This window comes from Pseudophryne corroboree, chromosome 7 (assembly GCF_028390025.1).
Source record: "Pseudophryne corroboree isolate aPseCor3 chromosome 7, aPseCor3.hap2, whole genome shotgun sequence".
Lineage (NCBI taxonomy): Eukaryota > Metazoa > Chordata > Amphibia > Anura > Myobatrachidae > Pseudophryne > Pseudophryne corroboree.
Window position 1 is genome coordinate 191,188,590 of NC_086450.1, and position 24,910 is coordinate 191,213,499.

The 24,910-nt window shown below is 48.7% G+C and overlaps 1 protein-coding gene across 3 annotated transcripts in view; it reads right to left on the reverse strand.

Moving 5' to 3' along the window:
* WNT10A (Wnt family member 10A) overlaps positions 1-24,910 on the reverse strand; it is a 345,036-nt gene that overhangs the window by 121,217 nt on the left and 198,909 nt on the right. For all 3 annotated transcript variants that reach the window (XM_063933889.1, XM_063933888.1, XM_063933887.1), the window contains exon 2: positions 4,740-5,002. In XM_063933889.1, coding sequence (XP_063789959.1) covers positions 4,740-4,902 — 163 coding nt within the window. In that variant the 5' untranslated portion in view covers positions 4,903-5,002. The remainder of the gene's footprint in view (positions 1-4,739; positions 5,003-24,910) is intronic.

Here is a 24,910-nt window from a genome sequence, read left to right on the forward strand (position 1 = left end):
GGGTCTACCACTGTTTTAGTATTTACAAACGGAATATGGCGATGGATCAAGATGGCAACTCCACGTTTCTTACATAGCAATTAGCAAACTAAGGCCCTCATTCCGAGATGATCATAGCTGTGCTAAATTTAGCACAGCTACGATCATTCACACTGACATGCACAGGGCTAGTCCACCCCGCATGTCAGTGCCGCCCCCCACCCTCCCCCCCGCAGAAGTGCAAAGGCATCGCACAGCGGCGATGTCTTTGCACTTCAAGAGTAGCTCCCGACCAGCGCAGCTTTAGCGTGCTGCGTATGACGTCACGGTCCGGCCACTCCTGCATTTGCTGAACCGCACCCATGAAACGGCGGTCAAACGCCGCCGTTCCGCCCCCTACCGCCGAGCGACCGCCTCTGCCTGTCTCCCCTCCCTTCCAGCCTCCTCTTCTCCCGCTCCGCACACAGCTTTAGCCGGCACCTTTCCTCCCATCCCTACCCCCCTCCCCCGCCTCCACTTCTCCCACACCAGCACTTTCCCTCCCGTCCCTCGCTGCCTCTTCTTCCGCACCGCACATAGCGCTAGCTGGCACCTTTCCTCCCATTCCCTCTCCCCCCACCTCCCTCCTCTTCTCCCGCACCGCACACAGCGCTAGCTGGCACCTTTCCTCCCATTCCCCCCCGCCGCCTTTTCTCCCGCACCGTACACAGTGCTGGACGGCACCTTCCCTCTCCTCCCATCCCCCCGCCATCTCCTCTTCTCCCGCACCGCACACAGCGCTTACCAACACCTTCCCCCTTTCTCACACACACTCTCTCTCTCACACTCTCTCTCTCTCTTTCTCACACACTCACACACTCTCTCTTTATCTCACACACTCTCTCTCGCTTTCTCACACACACACTCTCTCACACACACAAATACACACACACACACACACACACACACACACACACACACACACTCTCTCGCTTTCTCACACACCCACTCTCTCTCGCTTTCTCACACACACACTCTCTCGCTTTCTCACTCTCGCTCTCTTTCTCACACACTCTCTCTTTCACACACACTATCTCTTGCTCTCTCACACACACTCACTCAGTCTCTCTCGCTCTCTCTTTCTCACACACACTCTCTCTCTCTCAGGGGCTACCTGGTGCAATGTATATGAGGGGCTACCTGGTGCAACGTATATGAGGGGCTTCCTGGTGCAATGTTTATGAGGGGCTACCTGATGCAATGTATATGAGGGGCTACCTGGTGCAATGTGTGTAAGGGGCTACCTGGGGCAATGTACAGTATGTAAGTGGCTACCTGGGGCAATGTACAGTTTGTAAGGGGCTACCTGGGGCAACGTATGTAAGGGGCTACCTGGGGCAATGTATGTAAGGGGCTACCTGGGGCAACGAAGCTATCTGGTGCAATGTATATAATGGTCTACCTGGTGCAATTTGTGTAAAGGGCTATCTGCCCGCCCCTACCACAACCGCGGCACCCACGCACCCACCCGCACCTACCCGCGGCGCCCCCGGACCCCCTCCACCATCCATGCCATCCCAACACCCTCCACTCCCCCACCCCCATCCGCAGCACCTCCTGACCCCCTACCCCACCCGCAACACCCCCGCACCTGCCTCTGCACCACCCGCAATGCCTCCGGAACCCCTCCCCCATCCGCCGCACCCCCACACCTGCCACTCCCCCACCCACGGCTCCTCCGGACCACCTACCCCACCCGCGGCACTCCCGAACCCACCCGCAGCACCTCCGGAACCCCTCCACCATCCGCGCCCCCCCCCCCCCCTCCCGGGCGCCTCTCCCACCCGCAGCACCTCCTGACCCCCCATCCACCCGCAGCATCTACAGACACCCTCCCTCATCCGCGGTCCCCCTTGCACCCACTACATTCTGTACATCATGCCCTGCAGGTGCTGTTCACGCCGTCGCAAGTCGCTACGCCCCCTTCACCATCGGACGCCCTTTCGTCGTGCAATATTTAACCACTAACAAAACTAAGAATGCAGGTAATTCTCCATATAATACAAATATTGAACCCCAGAAAGGCGTGCAGGGGTTAAGAGGGCATTGCCCCTTGCGCCACCATAGGACGCGTTGAAGCACCTAGTATACAGTAACAGATCAGAGGACAAAAGTAACAGAGAGAGCAGAGAGTGAGACACACTTTGCTGTGAGAGCTCAGAATCAGACATGTCTCAGAGCAGTGCTGCAGGACAAGCAGTGACCACTGCAGACCAGGACAGGTCGCAACCCCGCATACTACAGCCCAAGCAGCACTCCTCCTACTCCTTGCGAACCGCTCCGCTCAGAGATTCAATCCTCCAGCTTTTAAGGTTCTTTAAACTGCATTTGCCGTTGATTGACTGCCATCGTCAGGTGTCTAGTCTGAACCTCCATGGCAGACGTTGTACACAACACAGTTGAACCACCGCAAATGACAACACTGGTGGAATGCCAGAGCCCCGGTTATTAAAGACACTGTGGGGGCTCTCTATGTGTAGTGGGCCCCGGGACGCCCTCCCGTCGCCCACCCGTTAATCTGGCTATGAGGAAAGCCAGCTTGCAGTCTATTAAATTTGGACAATGGTGTCAAAATTTGGTATCACCATATTAATTTATGTTGCTTGTGAATTTCAACATGGAGACCAGTCTTAATCACTGCAAATCACCACTTCTCAGGGCCACTTAGGCACCTTCCTTAGACATGAGACACCACATATTGGGCATCTGGGCCTACTCAGCAAAGTTTTACACAAGCCTCGGAATGATAGTTTCTCAGCTCCAGAATGTGCGCAGTCGCACCTGCTTTTAATATTCTTTGTATGCCTCATTTACTGAAATGTTTCCTTATGTATCTATGTCCATGACAAGCAACAAAAATTACATTGATAATGTGGGCTCAGGCACTAGAAGACTTTAATGGGAATATTATAACGAAATAAAAAGAAATCACAGAAGGCAATACATAAATCAGTGAATCTTTTGCTTATGGATAAAGGGTAGGACAGCTCAATGTAAAGTTCCTGTGTTTGTTAGAAAGAGATGAAAATAAACAAACTAAATCAAAAGAAGCATTTATTAAATGTGTAGACAGCCTGCAGTGTTTATCTTTCTCAGTTAGCAAATGCAATTGGATTGGTACTATGGTGGCATAATGGTTAGATTTACTGCCTTTGTTGCAAATGTCCCATTCTTGCTTTGCTCTTATTGTCATTACTTCAAGATATATAAATAATGCTGGTAAAAATATAAGTGTAAAAAGTAGCTGCATTTCTTAATTTCTTAACGACCCCTTCCCTCGTCCGAACATGTACGGACGAGGGAGGTCCTCGTTAACAACAGCTATGCTTGAGACGCAGCATGGCCGTCCTTGTCCCTTCCCCTCCGGCATCGGCAAGTATGTATGCGCTTGCTGATGCTGGCACCCTGCCGAGTCCCCGCCGCCACCAATATCGGGTTCTCGGCTAGTGTGTATGGAGCTTAAGAGCACCTCTTCAAAGACTGCAGGGTCAAATCTGTTGTCATACAGGAAATGGGAGGCCACACTCCATTTACATAACTGATTGGTGTGCTGTGTAAAGGCCCCTACACATTTAACGAGTTGCCGCCAAGGTGCCCGATGGCCGACCCAGCAGCAGGAAGGGGGGGGGTGAAGTTTCTTCACTCCCTGATGTCACCCAGCCCCATAGCCCTGCATGCTAATATGCACGATATTGTCCATATAATAACTTGCGGGGCCGCACATCGTTGATCGTTGGTGCCTACACACTGAAAGATATGAACAATTTCTCGTTCATTACTGAATGAGATTGTTCATATCGGCCGCACACATCGGCAAGTGTGTAGGGCCCTTTAGAATGTGTCAGGTGACAGTATGAAAGGCATCCAGTCATGTGTTCTCTCCTACGTGATCATTGAAGACCTACTTTTAGCAATTTGTTTTTCCTGATTTCTAGGTACAAACCCAGTGTTTTTAACATGCCCAGTGTGAGGTATGACTGAGATGTCTCTAAAGGAGGGTACACACGTAGTGATTTTTGCTTAATTTCTAAGTAATCTGAGTAGATTGCTTAGAAATGAAGCACACGTCGCTCCGTGTGTATACCCCATAGCAAGAGCAATGCGCAGCATTATCGCCGGCTCTGGATTGGCCTGCATGCAGGCACAATCTGGCTAGATCGCGAGGATCTCATTGAGCTTTGCAGTCTAGTTAGGATTGGGCTAGCACACATGCGCTGAACCCGAATCACTGTGTGTGTACCCCCATAACACTTGCTTTAGGTTCAGGCTGCAGGTAAGGAGGGTTAGGGGTGTTGGGGATTACAGCTAGTGTTCTTACCACCTTAGTGTCGGGATCCTGAGCTTCAGGATGCCGCTGTCGGTATTTTGACTGCCGGCATTCCAACCGCCGGGATCCCGATGCCATCTGGCATATAAGTCTGAATTGTACACTGTGAATAGAAACAATGCAGAATAGCAGAAGTGAATTCTCCCAAACTCTACAGATCCCTCATATACATGGCACGCACAGTGTACGGATAGGTGAGGGGAGCAGCAATGTAAGAAAAAATCTATTTTTAAATAGTTTTGGCCTAAAGAGGGACTGCATCTCAAAATAGATAGACCCCATTTATCTTTAAAAAACAAACTAAAAAAACAAACAAACTTCAAGTGTCAATTCAAATACCTGCGAGTCCCCTAGGGGCGAATATAAATAAATAATAGAAATATTCCATACTCACCTCTGCTAAATACTGCACTCTCATATGGAATCTTGTTCTTGGTTTCCAGACTGGAACAGTTCCAGCGGTGATTCTGAAATTGATGCTGGCACTCATGGATTGCAATTTGGATTCCCTGAATGGCCGATGCTGCCACATCCGGATGCCGCATGCATACGTCCATCTGACGGCGGGTCAAGCCTGGTAATGTTAAGCATACTGTATTGGCATTCAATACCGGCTCTGGTGGTATCTTGAGCCCCAGAATTTCATTTGTTAATGACCTGAAAAATGCATAAAAAGAAGGGAAAGTGCTGTTAGGAAGAGTCACTTTGCCCAGAATGTCGGTTTATATAGCAGCATATAATTACTGATGCTCAGTCCTGACATGACTGACAGGCCGCTCTAGTAAACATACACATCTCACCTGACAGTATTATCTGTACTAAATACAAGCACCTGGTTCTGAGAATTGAGGCATTGTGTGCAAGTCAATATTGATGACTTTAACAAATGAGAAGATATATGGACCTGAATGAGGTCATATCGAGCTAGCTGTCGCTCTATTTCATCGTCCAGAATGTTACCCGTAAGACTATCAGTTACCAGGAATGTTTAGTAAATGTTGTATTATTCCTGCTTTTCTACCTGTCCCTGCCTGACATTTTACAGACAACTCTGGCTTTTATCTACAAAAGCCTTTAGGTGCATTGCTCTCAAGTGCTGTCTTTACACCATTAAAATAATTATGTCTCTTTCATAGTCATTATTCCTGGCTTGAAGGATGTTCAATGCGTTGTAGATATAACAGTGCAGGTGCCAGGAATTACAACAGGGATATGGCCCCCGGACACTCCCTGCCTTACATCGGGCAGACCAGTGATTTCAAACACTTTGCAGGTTGTACATCACAGACAAGTATTTAATGGACCACCTGAATACAATTTGATCCAAAATGAAATCTTATTAAAGTCACAGAAAATATTTAACGTTTCCTATAGTATGAAAGAAACAAAGAGCTGTAAATGGCACATCCCTATGTTACATGAATATAAGCTATTGTTCTGTGCAGTCAGACAGTGTAATATATTCTAAAAGACTTTAAAATAATACATCTAGTGTACAGTAATTGCTTGCTCCTCAATACCTATGTGAAGTATATATAGTTGTGATAACTTATTAAGCTCTTCTTCCTCTACGCTTCGCCTGACCCTGCACCACTAGTTGTGTAGAACTTGTTTTTATTTTAACCATGGGGGTAATTCAGAGTTGATCGCAGCAGGAAATTTGTTATCACTTGGGCAAAACCATGTGCACTGCAGGGGGGCAGATATAACATGTGCAGAAAGAGTTAGATGGGATCCGGTCTGAAGATCGACACTGTCTAGGTCGACAATGTTTAGGTCGACCACTATAGGTCGACAGTCACTAGGTCGACAGGGTTTGAAGGTCGACAGGGGTCCTAGGTCGACATGTGCTAGGTTGACAGGTCATAATGTCTACATGACTTACCTTTTTTTGAACTTTTTCATACTTAATGATCCACGTGGACTACGATTGGAATGGTAATCTGTGCCGAGCGAAGCGGTAGCGGAGCGAGGCACCTTGCTCGAAGCATGGCGAGCGAACACGGTGCACTAATTCGGCTTCCCGGTCACTGTACGCAGAAAACGACCCCCCCCCCCCAAAAGAAAACAGCTCATGTCGACCTTTTGACTTGTCGACCTAGCACATGTCGACCTAGAAACCCTGTCGACCTAGTGACTGTCGACCTATAGTGGTCAACCTAAACATTGTCGACCTAGACACTGTCGATTTGATGATCCACACCCGGTTAGATTTGGGTGGGTTATTTTGTTTCTGCGCAGGGTAAATACTGGCTGCTTTATTTTAACACTGCAAATTAGATTTCAGTTTGAACATACCTCACCCAAATCGAATTCTATCAGCACATGTGCACTGCAGGGGGGGTGGGGGCAGATGTAACATGTGCAGAGAGAGTTAGATTTGGGTGTGGTGTATTCAAACTGAAATCTAAATTGCAGTGTAAAAATAAAGCAGCCAGTACTTACTCTGCGCAGAAACAAAATAACCCACCCAAATCTAACTCTCTCTGCAAATGTTATATCTGCCCCTCCCCTTAAGTGCACATGGTTTTGCCCAACTGCTAACAAATTTGCTTCTGCGATCAACTCTGAATTACCCCCCATGTTCTTTTGAAGGTAAGGCCTCTTCATCTAAGGTCGATGCACCTACAGTTCTTATTTCTGATTAAATATCTGTGCAGTGGAATCTAGACCTATGTCCTACAAATGGCTGAGACTATGCAGACTTTTTGTCTGGCAATAGCATGTATTAATTTTATTTGTCGATTTAACTGCTTAACTGACGATTTTTCCCTTCAAAACCGTTCATAACATTATTATTATTTTTTTTTAAATTTAATATAGTTTCAAAAGTGTTGTTATTTTAAATATTTAAATATTATATTATGCACATCTGCGGAATTGATCTCCTCGTCAAAAATTGGGGGACACAGTGGGGTGACACGGTTGCATGTGATCTGACCATGCCAGTTAAGCGGTTTAATATCTCATTCACCCCAAATCTGTTGTTGTTGCCACATATGCAACCATAGTACAGTATTATGAACAATGGTTCTCAGCTCCACTGTGTTTTTTTTTTCTCTTACCAGCATGAAATTGCAAAGCTCCTTATGGTAATGTACTTTATATATACAGTATACAACTGCATAGTACTGTACCTCTGCATATACAAGATCCACTTTATTATGATCTTTGGATATTTTATTACCTGATATTAATCCTATTTTTGATAGTTATGCACAATGTCACATTTTCTGTATGCTATATTTAATTTTCCAGTACCTCTTATAATAACTGATTTCTTGAAATGTAAATGTAAAACTAGTGTTTGCCTGTGGATTCGCTCGCGTGGATGTCTGTTATTGCTCAGCTGAACTAATTTTACAAAGACAGTAGTGGCATCTAATATTGTGATGTATATTTTATACTGTACACATTGATCACATAATGTCTGTGTAAACAATATTGCAGTTTTTCCTTCAGGCATTAGCACAAAAAGATTATTTGGGCTGTTAACTCGTGAGCAAGCCACGTAAAGCTGCCTATGGGAGAAGCAGTCCTGAGATTTATGCCTGCAATCCCCTGAGCATTTTTACGTGGTGTACAATATATGTATATATATATATTTATATACATATTTACATTTTGGGGTCTATTCAATTGATGTCGCATCCTTTCCGACATTTTAGTATTCAATTTGCGGCAAAATCTTACAGGTTTTAGTCATTCCCGACAATGCCAATCTGACTTTTTTAAAAGTCGGATTGACGTAGGGGTGTATTCAATAAGATTCTGATCCATTCCGACATGCATTTGTCAGAATGGATCCGACAACCCCTATTCAATGGACGGCCAAATCCGACTGTCGAATTTGGCCGTACCCGGGGTCCTGTCCTGCCGCTGCTGTCAGCGGCTGCCGGGTGCGCTGACAGTAGTGGCGGGGGATGCAGATGGCGGCGGGGGTGAGCAGGAGGGTGGCGGGGGTAAGCTAGATGGCGGTGGGGGGAGCAAAGATCGGCGGTCGATGGGGGGAGCTGGCGGCAAGGGAACATGTCTGCGGCGGCAGGGGGAGGCGCTGCAGGGAGAGAGATGTCTCGCCGGAGGACGTTTTTTTTTGTTTTCAAGTCGGATTGAGTTTGTCGGAAAGGGTGCCAAAACCTGTCGGATTTGGCCTCATTTCCAACAGAAGCACGCGGATCGGAGGCTATTCCGCCGATCCATGCATTTTCCATCAAGTAAGAATTCCCGTCTTCATGTAAAAAAACTGCTTCTAATGAATAGGTCGGAACCCCTTCCGACCTATTTCTGTCGGAAGCTGCCGTCTTTCCGACAAGACGACAGCTTCTCACAATTATTGAATACACCGCATAGTCGGAAACGGGGTTAAAACCTGTCGGATTTGGCCGTGAATCTGACAAAACACGTGGATCCGCGGCTAAGTCACCGATCCACGTGTTTTCCGACAAGTTGGAATTTCTGACTTGGTGGATAAATGCCAGTTTGATTGAATAAGTCGAATCTGGATTCGACCTTAAATTGTCGGAAACTGACGTTTTTCCGACAAGTCGGGAATTCCGACTTGAATTGAATAGACCCCATAGTCATTTGAGACTTGAGTAGCCTGCACACTGCATGCACCAAGTGACAAAAGTCTTTTTTTCTTTTATTGCTCATCTTCCTGATGTCACATCGAGATCACACATATCTCAGTTTCTTTCTAGGTCACTCACTACACTATACAATAGTGAAACCATGATCCAAATTCACCAAGTAGTTATTTGTGATGCTTGAATGAATAACAAACATACAACTGCATCTCCATAGTTCATAAACAGTGCCTAGAAGTATATTTCTCAAAATAAATAGCTATGTACAGACACGGGAGACATCTGATATGCCGGCTGTCGGGATCCTGGTGCTCAGCATACCGGCGCCGGGATCCCAACAACTATTCTTCCTCTAGGAGGGTCCACGACACCCCTGGAGGGAGAATAAATAGCATAGAGCACTACCGTGCCCGCAGCATGGCGAGCACAGCGAGCCTGCAGGGGCTCTTTTGCGCTCACCCGCTGCTGGCAGTCGGGAACCCGACGCCAGTATGCTGGGCGCCAGGATCCCAACAGCCGGCATAACGTAGTACACCCCACAAACACAACCGTTACAGTTTTATTATATGCATAGATGAAGGTAGTATATTAGCAATACATCATCAATTTTAAAGATTGCTGTTGTTAGTATATTGCCTGGCATCCACAATGACTGCATCATATATAAGCAACAAAATTTTATTTAAAAGTTAACTAAATTACATAAAATTATTTCATTTTTATTTAATTATAGATGCAAATAATATTCTGCAGGTGAAATACTAAAGGAGATTGCAGCGTTTTAAAAAAATAGCATATTATAAATGAACGGTACATGAACTGAAATACTTTCCAACTTTGCATCTACCTGCAGCTTAGAAGTGCAGCATGTGTCTAACCCTCAGTTTACAGTGGTTCTTTGGGGCATATCTGTGCCCCCCCAGCCCAGCTAAGTGTACTGTAGTCATGGCTCCAAGATCAAAGTGAGGCCATACCCCCAGCAGATGTAATGAAAATCTAACCAAAAATAGCAAATGATCCCTCCACGTCCTGTGTTCCCTGATCAAAGCAAAGTCTCTGATACATTTCCTGTCCACAATTTATCCATGACATATTTTATTTATGCTTTGTCTTCCTCCTGCCCCTCAGAATAGGCCACAAGTTCAAATTTCCAAAATCAATTTCCATTCTGAACACCAGCACGTGGAGGGGGAGAATTGTGGTCTGCGCTGTGCATGATGAAAGGAGGTGGGTGGCTTGCGGTTCATCTGGTTGCCTTTGAAGTGGCCAATGTGTTTCGGTCTAACACGTTCCTGTATTACCTGCTACAAACAAGTTTGGATTGCTTGACCCTCCTTTAACCCCTTTCAAGCCAGAGGGGTCCATGTAACTTTCTCCTTTATGGGGCAGGAGGGGTGCTGGGAAATTATTTTTTTAGTTTGCACAAAGAGTAATTCTGAAGTATGTTAATTTTGTAGGGCTACAGACTGAGGCTTGTTTTTTACTCCAGAGCTTACAGTCACCACAGTTAGTTAAGGATTGTGTGAATAGTGATGGGATATGCAAACTCCTCATCCTTATATTATTTGCCAAAGGTGACAGCAACAATGGGGGGTCATTCCGAGTTGATCGTAGCTGTGCGATGGCCGGGGGTCATGCGGCTGGCCGGGAGTTGATTGTCGCTGCCACTGGCTGCAGCGGCTGCGTGAGACGTCACGCAGCCGCCGCGGCCCGCCCCCCCCAACGGTCCGGCCACGCCTGCGTTGCCCGGACCGCACCCCCTAAACGGCGGCTTAACGCTGCCGTCCAGCCCCCTCCCGCCCAGCGACCGCCTCTGTTTCAGAGGCGATCGCTAGGCAACGACGGCTGCCATGCGCCGGCGCACTGCAGCACTGGCGCATGCGCAGTTCCGACCCGATCGCTGCGCTGCGACAAAGTGCAGCGAGCGATCGGTCGGAATGACCCGCTGTATCTCAACCATGACGATTTTTCCTCACAAAAAAGCTCCAAAATGGTTGTGTTTTTTTATGAGTGAATTAGGTGAAGAACATGAATTTAACCATATCCAAAATGAGTTTAGTTAAAAAAAAGAAAAAAACTTTTTTTTTATTTAAAAAAATAATAATAATTTTTCTCAAACATCGAATCATCGGCCGTAACGATCGGTAACATTGGAAAATCGGTAACATTGCAACCATTGTGACGTTACTTTTTACCCCTTTACACTTTCCCAGTGGCTGCCATTGTCTGCAGCCGCTGGGTGGAGGGTCCTGCTGTGCCGATCGATCAGCAATGATTGGCAGCACGGCAAACACTGGGGGAGGGTGCAGGGAGGCAGAGGGCTCTGACAGCAGCAGCGGTGGGAAGTTTCTCTTCCCTGCCACTGCTAGTGCTAACACTGGTCCTGTGCGACCAGGTCAGATAAAACACTTGCTGGTGTGGTCGCATCTGATGCAACCCAGGAGCGGTTCTTGGTGCAGGCAAGCAGTGCCTGCGCCCGGGGCACTGTGGCCTGCAGGCGCGGCCGCAGTCACCCCAACAGGCGCCCGCCGCCTACCCACACCCCGCATCCCGCTCCCCGTCTGCAGCAGACGCCACGCCCCTCCCATATGAAACCACACCCCTATATTTGCCGTACACCTTCGGCGCGCACTAACTATTTTGCCCAGTGTGGGGTCGCCAGTGGAAACTTTCGCCCCGGGTGCCACAAGGTGTAGTACCGGCCCTTATGCAACCATACCAGGCAAGTGGTTAAGAGAGGAGGGGGCCGTGTGCATTCTCCATCCAGGCCCCCCTCCTCTCTAGCACTAGGAATACAAGAGTCTACTGCACATGTGCAGGTCTCCAGAAAAATGGTGCAGAGGCCATTTTTCCCACTGCGTAAAATGCTGGTTAAATGGCCACCGTACCATTTTCCTGATAACTCATACAGCGCTGCTCCTGCTGATGCAGGACTCCAGAGAGATACGTATTGAAAAAAGGGTGCAGGGTATGTGGTATGGCACACCCTGCACCCATTATACCGCACACCTTGCACCCATTATAGATACGTTACTGAATCCATTCCTGAGACACTCATCAACATAAAAAAAATGCACTATGCTGCTGTATGTTTACTCATAGTAAGGAAACCCACTTCTGTTCTCGCTACCAAAAATGTATCCGAGAGGTCATGGAAAATTGTGTTCAATGTGTCTTAACTCCCGAAGGGATCGCATGGATGCTGACCATAATTGTAATGTTTACTAATACCCTTAAAAGAGGCGCAGAGTCTAATGTATTGGAACCCACTTGCCGAGCGCTTTGCCTATAACAACCCCCTTTCCCACAACTACTATTGTTCACTGGTACCCGGCTGCTGCCCGATCTTAAACTCTAGGCCAGGGACATAACTAGAACTGTTTGGGCCCCATAGCAAAATCTTGAAAGGCCCTCCCCTTGGCCCTCATTCCGAGTTGTTCGCTCGCTAGCTGCTTTTAGCAGCCGTGCAAACGCTAAGCTGCCGCCCTCTGGGAGTGTATCTTAGCTTAGCAGAAGTGCGACCGAAAAGATCGTAGCGCGGCTACAAAAAAAGATTGTGCAGTTTCTGAGCAGCTCCAGACCTACTCCTAGCTTGTGATCACTTCAGACTGTTTAGTTCCTGTTTTGACGTCACGAACACGCCCTGCGTTCGGCCAGCCACGCCTGCGTTTCCCCAGGCATGCCTGCGTTTGTATCTGACACACCTGCGTTTTTACACACACTCCCCGAAAACAGTCAGTTACCACCCAGAAACGCCCACTTCCTGTCAATCACTCTGCGGCCAGCAGTGCGACTGAAAAGTGTCGCTAGACCTTGTGTGAAACTGCATCGGCTTTTGTGAAAGTACGTCGCGCTTGCGAATTGCGCCGCATACGCATGCGCAGAAGTGCAGCTTTTTTAGCTAATCGCGGCGGTGCGAATGAAAACAGCTAGCGAACAACTCAGAATGACCCACCTTGTTACAACAATGCCGCTTAGGAGAGAAAGAGAAATTGGGGGTCATTCTGATCCAATCGCACGCTGCAGTTTATCGAAGCAAAGCGATCGTGTCAGAACTGCGCATGTCAGACGGGTGAAGGCTGTCGCTGCGCTATGATCGCCTCTGCCTGATTGACAGGCAGAGGCAGTCGCTGGGCAGGGGGGGTGGAACGACAGCGTTTGGCCACCATTTCGTGGGCACGGTCCGGCCAATGCAGGCATGGCCGGACCGTGCAGGGGGGGGGGGGGGGTGCAGCGGCTGCGTGACGTCACATGCTGCCGCTGCGGGCCGGGGACCATTTCGTGGGCGCAGTCCGGCCAACGCAGGCATTGCCGGACCGTGCGGGGGGTGGGCCGCAGCGGCTGCGTGACGTCACTTGCTGCAGCTGCGGGCCGGGGAGTGACGAGTAGCTCCTGGCCAGCACGACATGCGGGGCGGGATAGCCCTGTGCTGGGCGTTCCCCCCGCATGTCTATGGTCATGATTGTATCCCTGCAAAATTTTGCAAGGCTACGATCAACTCGGAATCACCCCCATAGAGTGCGAGGGGTGTGTGTGAGAGAGAGAGAGAGAGAGAGAGAGAGAGGAGGGTTTCATGGAAAAAGACAGAATGAGAGAAAGAGAGAGGAGCAAGAGGGAGTGCAGTTGTCAGGGAGAAAGAGAAAGAAAGGGATGAGAGGGGAGAGACGGCATCAGGGCGAAAGAGAGAGGTGGGAGACGTAAGAAAGAGAGGGAGGGGAGCGAGCGGGACTGAGAGAGAGTGTGTATCAGGGACGGAGGGAAAGAGAAAGAGGGGAATGAGAGAGTGAGTGTCAGTGAGAGACAGGCATCCCCTGCACCCTCGATAGTTACGCCACTGCTCTATGTAATGAAAGGCTCAAAATCACAGACACATATTTAAACGACATAGGTCTAAAAATAAGAATTTACTTACCGATAATTCTATTTCTCGGAGTCCGTAGTGGATGCTGGGGTTCCTGAAAGGACCATGGGGAATAGCGGCTCCGCAGGAGACAGGGCACAAAAAGTAAAGCTTTCCGATCAGGTGGTGTGCACTGGCTCCTCCCCCTATGACCCTCCTCCAAGCCTCAGTTAGGTACTGTGCCCGGACGAGCGTACACAATAAGGGAGGAATTTTGAATCCCGGGTAAGACTCATACCAGCCACACCAATCACACCGTACAACTTGTGATCTAAACCCAGTTAACAGTATGATAACAGAGGAGCCTCTGAAAGATGGCTCCCTACAACAATAACCCGAATTAGTTAACAATAACTATGTACAATTATTGCAGATAATCCGCACTTGGGATGGGCGCCCAGCATCCACTACGGACTCCGAGAAATAGAATTATCGGTAAGTAAATTCTTATTTTCTCTATCGTCCTAGTGGATGCTGGGGTTCCTGAAAGGACCATGGGGATTATACCAAAGCTCCCAAACGGGCGGGAGAGTGCGGATGACTCTGCAGCACCGAATGAGAGAACTCCAGGTCCTCCTTAGCCAGAGTATCAAATTTGTAAAATTTTACAAACGTGTTCTCCCCTGACCACGTAGCTGCTCGGCAAAGTTGTAATGCCGAGACCCCTCGGGCAGCCGCCCAAGATGAGCCCACCTTCCTTGTGGAGTGGGCCTTTACAGATTTAGGCTGTGGCAGGCCTGCCACAGAATGTGCAAGTTGGATTGTGCTACAGATCCAACGAGCAATCGTCTGCTTAGACGCAGGAGCACCCATCTTGTTGGGTGCATACAATATAAACAACGAGTCAGATTTTCTGACTCCAGCTGTCCTTGCAATATATATTTTCAATGCTCTGACAACGTCCAGTAACTTGGAGTCCTCCAAGTCACTTGTAGCCGCAGGCACTACAATAGGCTGGTTCAGATGAAATGCTGACACCACCTTAGGGAGAAAATGCGGACGAGTCCGCAGTTCCGCCCTGTCCGAATGGAAAATCAGATATGGGCTTTTGTAAGATAAAGCTGCCAGTTCTGACACTCTCCTGGCCGAAGCCAGGGCTAGTAGCATGGTCACTTTCCATGTGAGATATTTCAAATCCACATTTTTTAGTGGTTCAAACCAATGAGATTTTAGAAAGTCCAAAACCACATTGAGATCCCACGGTGCCACTGGAGGCACCACAGGAGGCTGTATATGCAGCACTCCCTTAACAAAAGTCTGGACTTCAGGGACTGAAGCCAATTCTTTCTGGAAGAAAATCGACAGGGCCGAAATTTGAACCTTAATAGATCCCAATTTGAGACCCATAGACAATCCTGATTGCAGGAAATGTAGGAATCGACCCAGTTGAAATTCCTCCGTCGGAGCACTCCGATCCTCGCACCACGCAACATATTTTCGCCAAATGCGGTGATAATGTTGCACGGTTACTTCCTTCCTTGCTTTAATCAAAGTAGGAATGACTTCTTCCGGCATGCCTTTTTCCTTTAGGATCCGGCGTTCAACCGCCATGCCGTCAAACGCAGCCGCGGTAAGTCTTGAAACAGACAGGGACCCTGCTGAAGCAAGTCCCTCCTTAGAGGTAGAGGCCACGGATCTTCCGTGATCATCTCTTGAAGTTCCGGGTACCAAGTCCTTCTTGGCCAATCCGGAACCACTAGTATCGTTCTTACGCCTCTTTGCCGTATAATTCTCAATACTTTTGGTATGAGAGGCAGAGGAGGAAACACATACACCGACTGGTACACCCAAGGCGTTACCAGCGCGTCCACAGCTATTGCCTGCGGATCTCTTGACCTGGCGCAATACCTGTCCAGTTTTTTGTTGAGGCGAGACGCCATCATGTCCACCATTGGTCTTTCCCAACGGGTTACCAGCATGTGGAAGACTTCTGGATGAAGTCCCCACTCTCCCGGGTGAAGGTCGTGTCTGCTGAGGAAGTCTGCTTCCCAGTTGTCCACTCCCGGGATGAACACTGCTGACAGTGCTATCACATGATTCTCTGCCCAGCGAAGAATCCTTGCAGCTTCTGCCATTGCACTCCTGCTTCTTGTGCCGCCCTGTCTGTTCACATGGGCAACTGCCGTGATGTTGTCCGACTGGATCAACACCGGTTTTCCCTGAAGCAGAGGTTCTGCCTGGCTTAGAGCATTGTAGATTGCTCTTAGTTCCAGAATGTTTATGTGAAGAGACGTTTCCAGGCTCGTCCACACTCCCTGGAAGTTTCTTCCTTGTGTGACTGCTCCCCAGCCTCTCAGGCTGGCGTCCGTGGTCACCAGGATCCAATCCTGTATGCCGAATCTGCGGCCCTCCAATAGATGAGCACTCTGCAACCACCACAGAAGAGATACCCTTGTCCTTGGAGACAGGGTTATCCGCTGGTGCATCTGAAGATGCGACCCTGACCATTTGTCCAACAGATCCCTCTGGAAAATTCTTGCGTGGAATCTGCCGAATGGAATTGCTTCGTAAGAAGCCACCATTTTTCCCAGGACTCTTGTGCATTGATGTACAGACACCTTTCCTGGTTTTAGGAGGTTCCTGACAAGCTCGGATAACTCCTTGGCTTTTTCCTCCGGGAGAAAAACCTTTTTCTGAACCGTGTCCAGAATCATCCCTAGGAACAGCAGACGAGTTGTTGGCATTAACTGGGATTTTGGAATATTCAGAATCCACCCGTGCTGTTTTAGCACTTCTTGAGACAGTGCTAATCCCATCTCTAGCTGTTCTCTGGACCTTGCCCTTATCAGGAGATCGTCCAAGTATGGGATAATTAATACGCCTTTTCTTCGAAGAAGAATCATCATCTCGGCCATTACCTTTGTAAAGACCCGAGGTGCCGTGGACAATCCGAACGGCAGCGTCTGAAACTGATAGTGACAGTTTTGTACGACGAACCTGAGGTACCCCTGGTGTGAGGGGTAAATTGGAACGTGGAGGTACGCATCCTTGATGTCCAAGGATACCATAAAGTCCCCTTCTTCCAGGTTCGCTATCACTGCTCTGAGTGACTCCATCTTGAACTTGAACTTCTTTATGTACAGGTTCAAGGACTTCAGATTTAGAATAGGTCTTACCGAGCCATCCGGCTTCGGTACCACAAATAGAGTGGAATAATACCCCTTTCCTTGTTGTAGAAGAGGTACCTTGACTATCACCTGCTGAGAGTACAGCTTGTGAATGGCTTCCAAGACCGTCTCCCTTTCGGAGGGGGACGTTGGTAAAGCAGACATCAGGAAACGGCGAGGTGGATCTGTCTCTAGTTCCAACCTGTATCCCTGAGATATTATCTGCAGGATCCAGGGATCTACCTGCGAGTGAGCCCACTGCGCGCTGAAATTCTTGAGACGACCGCCCACCGCCCCCGAGTCCGCTTGAGAAGCCCCAGCGTCATGCTGAGGCTTTTGTAGAAGCGGGGGAGGGCTTCTGTTCCTGGGAAGGAGCTGCCTGTTGCTGTCTCTTCCCCCTTCCTCTGCCTCGTGGCAGATATGAATATCCCTTTGCTCTCTTGTTTTTAAAGGAACGAAAGGGCTGCGGTTGAAAAGTCAGTGTCTTTTTCTGTTGGGGAGTAACTTGAGGTAAAAAGGTGGATTTCCCGGCTGTAGCCGTGGCCACCAAATCTGATAGACCGACTCCAAATAACTCCTCCCCTTTATACGGCAAAACTTCCATATGCCGTTTTGAGTCCGCATCGCCTGACCACTGTCGCGTCCATAAACTTCTTCTGGCCGAAATGGACATAGCACTTACCCGTGATGCCAGTGTGCAGATATCCCTCTGTGCATCACGCATATAAAGAAATGCATCCTTTATTTGCTCTAAAGACAGTAAAACATTGTCCCTATCCAGGGTATCAATATTTTCAATCAGGGACTCTGACCAAGCTACTCCAGCACTGCACATCCAGGCTGTCGCTATAGCTGGTCGTAGTATAACACCTGTATGTGTGTATATACTTTTTTGGATATTTTCCATCCTCCTATCTGCTGGATCTTTAAGTGCGGCCGTCTCAGGAGAGGGTAACGCCACTTGTTTAGATAAGCGTGTGAGCGCCTTGTCCACCCTAGGAGGTGTATCCCAGCGCGCCCTAACCTCTGGCGGGAAAGGGTATAAAGCCAATAACTTCTTTGAAATTAGCATCTTTTTATCGGGGGCAACCCACGCTTCATCACACACCTCATTTAGTTCTTCTGATTCAGGAAAAACTATAGGTAGTTTTTTCACACCCCACATAATACCCTGTTTAGTGGTACCTGTAGTATCAGCTAAATGTAACGCCTCCTTCATTGCCAAAATCATATAACGTGTGGCCCTACTGGAAAATACGGTTGATTCGTCACCGTCGCCACTGGAATCAGTGCCTGTGTCTGGGTCTGTGTCGACCGACTGAGGCAAAGGGCGTTTTACAGCCCCTGACGGTGTTTGAGGCGCCTGGACAGGCACTAATTGATTGTCCGGCCGTCTCATGTCGTCAAACGACTGCTTTAGCGTGTTGACACTATGCCCGTAATTCCAAAAATAAAGGCATCCATTCTGGTGTCGACCCCCTAGGAGGTGACATCCCCATATTTGGCAATTGCTCCGCCTCCACACCAATATCGTCCTCATACATGTCGACACACACGTACCGACACACAGCAGACACACAGGGAATGCTCTTAACGAAGACAGGACCCCACTAGCCCTTTGGGGAGACAGAGGGAGAGTTTGCCAGCACACACCAAAGCGCTATATATGACAGGGATAGCCTTATAATAAGTGCTCCCTGTATAGCTGCTTTTATAATATAATTTTTGCCACTATTTTGCCCCCCCTCTCTTGTTTTACCCTGTTTCTGTAGTGCAGTGCAGGGGAGAGACCTGGGAGCCGTCCTGACCAGCGGAGCTGTGTAAGGAAAATGGCGCTGTGTGCTGAGGAGATAGGCCCCGCCCCTTTTTCGGCGGGCTCGTCTCCCGCTCTTTAGTGGATTCTGGCAGGGGTTAAATATCTCCATATAGCCCCCGGAGGCTATATGTGAGGTATTTTTTAGCCAAATAGGTTTTCATTTGCCTCCCAGGGCGCTCCCCTCCCAGCGCCCTGCACCCTCAGTGACTGCCGTGTGAAGTGTGCTGAGAGGAAAATGGCGCACAGCTGCAGTGCTGTGCGCTACCTTTAGAAGACTGAGGAGTCTTCTGCCGCCGATTCTGGACCTCTTCTTGTTTCAGCATCTGCAAGGGGGCCGGCGGCGAGGCTCCGGTGACCATCCAGGCTGTACCTGTGATCGTCCCTCTGGAGCTGATGTCCAGTAGCCAAGAAGCCAATCCATCCTGCACGCAGGTGAGTTCACTTCTTCTCCCCTAAGTCCCTCGTTGCAGTGATCCTGTTGCCAGCAGGACTCACTGTAAAATAAAAAACCTAAGCTAAACTTTTCTAAGCAGCTCTTTAGGAGAGCCACCTAGATTGCACCCTTCTCGGCCGGGCACAAAAATCTAACTGAGGCTTGGAGGAGGGTCATAGGGGGAGGAGCCAGTGCACACCACCTGATCGGAAAGCTTTACTTTTTGTGCCCTGTCTCCTGCGGAGCCGCTATTCCCCATGGTCCTTTCAGGAACCCCAGCATCCACTAGGACGATAGAGAAAGTACTTGCTAGTGTACCATAAAACTAGATAGCAATAAGGACCAAAATGCCCTAGCTAAATATGCCAACTAACTAGGATTACTAAAACTATATATACTATAGCACACAGCTAGCACTGATAATTTACACTGAATAATATGCTAGCATATTTTTTTTTGGCATAGCACAGATAACTTCACTGTAGAGAGATGCACACAGGCAACAGATCCTCTGCACAGCACAGATGTTTGCACTGTATAGAAATGTTAGCCAGATAGCCCAAATAGCACAGGTGATATATACAGTAAAGACAGGCTGGGCAGCTCTTTTGAATAGCCCACATTAATAATCTGTGAAGAAATATTAACAGATCATCCAAACAGTACAGATGAATAGCTTCACTAAGCAGAACAGAGCAGGTATGCAACTGAACAGTAGGACAGACAAAATCAGACTGATTATAACCTACAAAGGACTGTCAGAGTTAAACCCCTAAAAAGGCTGAAAGCCAATCATCACAAGTCCAGCATCCAAGCAAGGTTCTGAATCAAAATCTAGAACAGAGGCCAGCATGTTGACTCCTGGTCTGCACATCTGACTGGTTGCCAAGAGACTGATTAAAACCACTAGCGGTAAGCTAACCAGGAGCTGGTGAACTGTGCTTCTTTCGGATTCTAATATGCAGGTTGCAGCCCTGGGTTCCTATGTATGTGGTTGGTGGACATTGGAGAAACTGGTGGCAGGTAATGAAGCTGCTGCTAGGCGAACTGTAGTGTAGTCAACAGGAGTGGGTCAGAACCAGACAGGCAGTGCATTACCAGGGAATGGGCAAAGTCAAGTCAGAGGAACAGACAAATTCAAAACCAAGAGATCACAAGAAGCAGTACCAAGGGCGTAAGCAAGAAAAATCATCAGACAGACAGGATCACAATACAGGAGTTTTCACAGAAACAGATGCTGGAGTACAGGTATGGAGCCTAATTCTCTACCACTGAACAGTGCTCAGAGACTTGATTTTATAGGGGGTAGGTTGAATCTGGCTCCAAACAGGACATCATGTTTGGTGCACTTGGCCTATGAGACAGAGTGTTGTGTGCGAACCTGTAGGAGCCATAGCCGCCTGTAATCACAGCCACCAGAAGAGAATGTGATGCCGGTAGTCCATGCAGTGGCCAGGAGAGGGGCTGCCAAGAACGAGGGGCTCTACTGTGTCAGGTGCTGCTCAGGACCTGTCCGCAATTGGAGCATGGCTGCCCCAGAGGACCAGAGCTGCCAAACCCTGTAAGTAGGAACCGGACTCCAGCACACCGTATCACAATGCAGGATTCACGCTTAAAATCTACACATTCTACATCAGCCTTTTTCAACTGGTGTGTCGCCGCCCGCCAGAGGTTCCCACCGCACAGACCCGCCACCGCCAGCCAGGCAGACCTGCCACTGGCCACTGCGGGACTGTCTGGCACCGCATATCGCATTCCCGCCCACTCACTCACACACTCCTGCTCTGTGCTGCCTGGTGCAGTCCAAGCGTGAGAAATTATTATGGGGGCTGGGGGGCAGGTGTGTGGAATTGTTATGGAGGAGCAGGTGTGTGGCATTAATATCAGCGGGGCAGGTGTGTGGCATTAATATGGGGGGCAGATCTGTGGCATTAATATGGGGGGAGCTGGTGAGTGGAATTATTAGGGGGGGCAGGTGTGTGAAATTACTAAAGGGGGGCAGGTGTGTGGCATTGATATGGGTGAGCTGGTATGTGGAAATATAGGGGGTCATTCCGAGTTGTTCGCTCGTTATTTTTTTGTTGCAACGGAGCGAATAGTCGCTAATGCGCATGCGCAATGTCCGCAGTGCGACTGCGCCAAGTAAATTTGCTATGCAGTTAGGAATTTTACTCACGGCATTACGAGGTTTTTTCTTCGTTCTGGTGATCGTAATGTGATTGACAGGAAGTGGGTGTTTCTGGGTGGAAACAGGCCGTTTTATGGGAGTGTTTGAAAAAACGCTACCGTTTCTGGGAAAAACGCGGGAGTGGCTGGAGAAACGGAGGAGTGTCTGGGCGAACGCTGGGTGTGTTTGTGACGTCAAACCAGGAACGAAACTGACTGAACTGATCGCAGATGCCGAGTAAGTCTGGAGCTACTCAGAAACTGCTAAGAAGTGTCTATTCGCAATTCTGCTAATCTTTCGTTCGCAATTTTGATAAGCTAAGATTCACTCCCAGTAGGCGGCGGCTTAGCGTGTGCAAAGCTGCTAAAAGCAGCTTGCGAGCGAACAACTCGGAATGACCACCCTAATGAGAGGCATGTGTGTGGAATTATTAGTGGGGCAGCTGTGTGGAATAACTATGGGGGGCAGGTGTGTGGCATTAATATGGGGGAGCTGGTGTGTGTAAATATAATGAGGGACATGTGTGTGGCATTACTATGAGGGGGCAGGTGTGTGGAATAAAAGTGGGGGGCATGTGTGTATAATTACGCTGGTGGGGCAGGTGTGTGGAATTACAACCATCCGTCCTCGGACAAGAGACATCACCAAGCACAGCTTTTCCACTGATATTCTTAAGTAAGTAAAAACTATTTCTACTCATTTTAAGAGAAATAATAACAAATATTTAGCAACATATATTAAATGTGTCAATATTTGTTATTATATGTATTATATTTGATTAAAAATCTGATGGTGTGCCATGGCAATTTTAAAATCTTGTTTAGTGTGCCACGAGTTTAAAAAGGTTGAAAGTCACTGTTCTACATGTTTAAACCTACCACGAGAGGTTTCACAATCTGCATACATGGTGTGGTGAATTTGAAGCCATTTATATATTATGGTTCCGGTATGAATGGTCAACAGTGTTATGGTCAACAGTCATTAGGTCGACCACTATTGCTCGACATGGACAAATGGTTGACACATGGTGTAATTTTTTCCCTAACATGACCAGGAACCCCAATTAGTGTACCGCTGGCTGCGATCAACTCAGAATGACCCCCAAAGTGTCTGCCCCTCCTCCCTCTGTTACAGACACTTCATTACAATGGTTCTAACTGTGTTTGTCTGTTTTTGAGTACTGTAATACAATATTTTGTTCAGGAAAAAAATCTTTATACTAAAGTATTTCAGAAGGTCAGATGTTTCAGTTTGTCTTAAAGCTCCAACTCCCTTTGTTAAAGTTTCAGTTTTACTAGTATTCATATTATGGCTTTAAAGGAAAATAAAATAACTTTTGCTGTATAAGTACTAAAATAGTATCTTGCTTTTATTTTTATTTTTTATAATGGGTATTATTAGCAGACAGAACAGTGCCTGATCAATCATTAGACTGCAGCCTATGGTGCTAGGTCATGGGGGTTGCAGCTATTTAGCTACAACCACTTCTACCCAGCACCATGCACTTTTAGGTTCACAGATGTCTTCTAATGACACTGCAATATTGTCACAATGTGCGGAGGAGCTAGGGATAGAGATCACAAGCAAGCGGGACTACTTAGCTTAACCGTGAGCATGTAAGAGTAGACGGACGCCTGTTCTAAGTCAGTTTACTTAAAACAAGTTCTGCATTTGTTTTAAAAACCACGGTGGTGGGAGATAACTGAGCCTGTGGGAAGACAACAGCCTGGAAGTAATAGTGGGACGACTGATCACTTATGTGTTCTCACATATGTAGCTGTGTTACAGTGTACGCTGATGTTATATAGTCACATTGAGATCTCCAGTTGTGGTGTGATGAGCAGTTGTCACCAATGTCTTGTAGACATAACATAGCTCATGTGCTTATGATTCAGAATTATACTGTATGCTTTGTTTTGATATGTCAATTTTATATTGCTTTCTTTATAATGACTGCATTGTCATCATGTTCTGTTGTAATGTGCGATGTCTACATCAAGGGTATCCTGTGTAATAGAATCCAATGAGGAGTATCTGGTGGTACTGGAATATCTCTCTCTTTATCTCTATCTCAGTGCCGTAATTGTGGGAGGCAATGAAGTCAGCTGCCACCGGGCTCCTGCTCTCTAACGGGACACCTCTCCTCCATTCCGAATTCAGCTGTCTCTTCCGTGGCCGACTCCCTGCACATTTCAAGTCACTCCCTCTTTATTTTACAGTAGATGCACATTTCAAAAGTGTCAGACCCAGGATTAGAACCCACAACCTATTACACTGGAAGCAGGCACCTTACTAAAGGAGCGATTTGCTCCTGTATATCAACCATATGAAGTTACTTCTCTGACATGTAACTTCATATAGTTAGAATTCTCATGTACCTGTGAGAGGGCAGCGGGTTGCGGGGGACGGGGGCAGTTGCTTGCCCCCACTCCCTCGGTCGGCGGCGGCATTGCGGCGGGTCCCGAGTGCGGAGGGGCTTGCATCCGTTGGGATTCAGGCCCCTCCAATCGCGGCACGGAGCGGCGCCGGGCGGGAGCCAATCAGGGCTCGCGCCCGGTCAGCCAATCAGGACATGCCGCGACGAGCCAATCGAGGCTCGTCGCGTCATAGCTCCGCCCCCTCCCAGCGTCTTATAACAGACGCGGCGGAGCGGGAGCAGTCAGTCGGCGCCGGGGACGGAGCAGAGAAGAGCTCCAGAAGAAAAAGAAGAAAGAAGACGGCGGCGGTGCCCGGGAAGCGGCAGAAGCGGCGGCGGCGGCGACGACGACGAGAGCGGCCCGGAAGCGGCAAAAGAAGACAGAAGAGGTCACAGCTGGAAGAACCTGTCTACGCCCGGGAAGAGGACGAAGACGTCGGAACGGCCAGGACAGAGGAGCCCACCGGAAGTCCCGGCGGAGAGTGCCGCGGTGTGTGGGAAGCGAAAGAGCTAACGAAGCTCCCCACCGCGGCCTCTCCCAACGGCCCGGTAAGCGGCCTCGCGCCGAGCCTCCTACCACTAGACAACCGGGTGTTCGGGCACTAGGCCCGTGGGCATGGTCAGGCCCTCTCGGCCTGTGGGTAGTTAGTCGGGCCCCTCCGGCCCGTGGGCACCGAGTCGGGTCCTCCTGGCCCGTGGGGCATACTGTTGAGTCCTTGTGGCCAAGTGGGACGAATAAGGTGACCCTGGGTATTAGGCCCAGGTCACCCAACGGGCGCCAGTTAGGCGGGCACTAGGCCCGGGGCGCAAGCCAGGCACTAGGCCTGTGGGGCATTAGGGTATTACAAGGTGACCCGGTAACAGACCCACCAGGGGAGGAGAACACCATCGGGCTGTTGACCTAATAGGTGGAACCCCGTGCCTTGCGTACCTCGACGAGTGTGCTGTGCGGCCGCTCGGCGGGGTGCGCTGTAGGTGAGGCGCGGAGGGTCGGCTGACCCTCGCGTCGGGTGTACGCTCCCAGGTGGGTAAGGACCGTGGGGAGTGGGGCCTCACCAGGAGGGGCAGCAGAACCTGTGACGGACCGGATGACAAGGTACTCCTCATAATAAATGTATTCGCATTTGAACTTGCACTTGC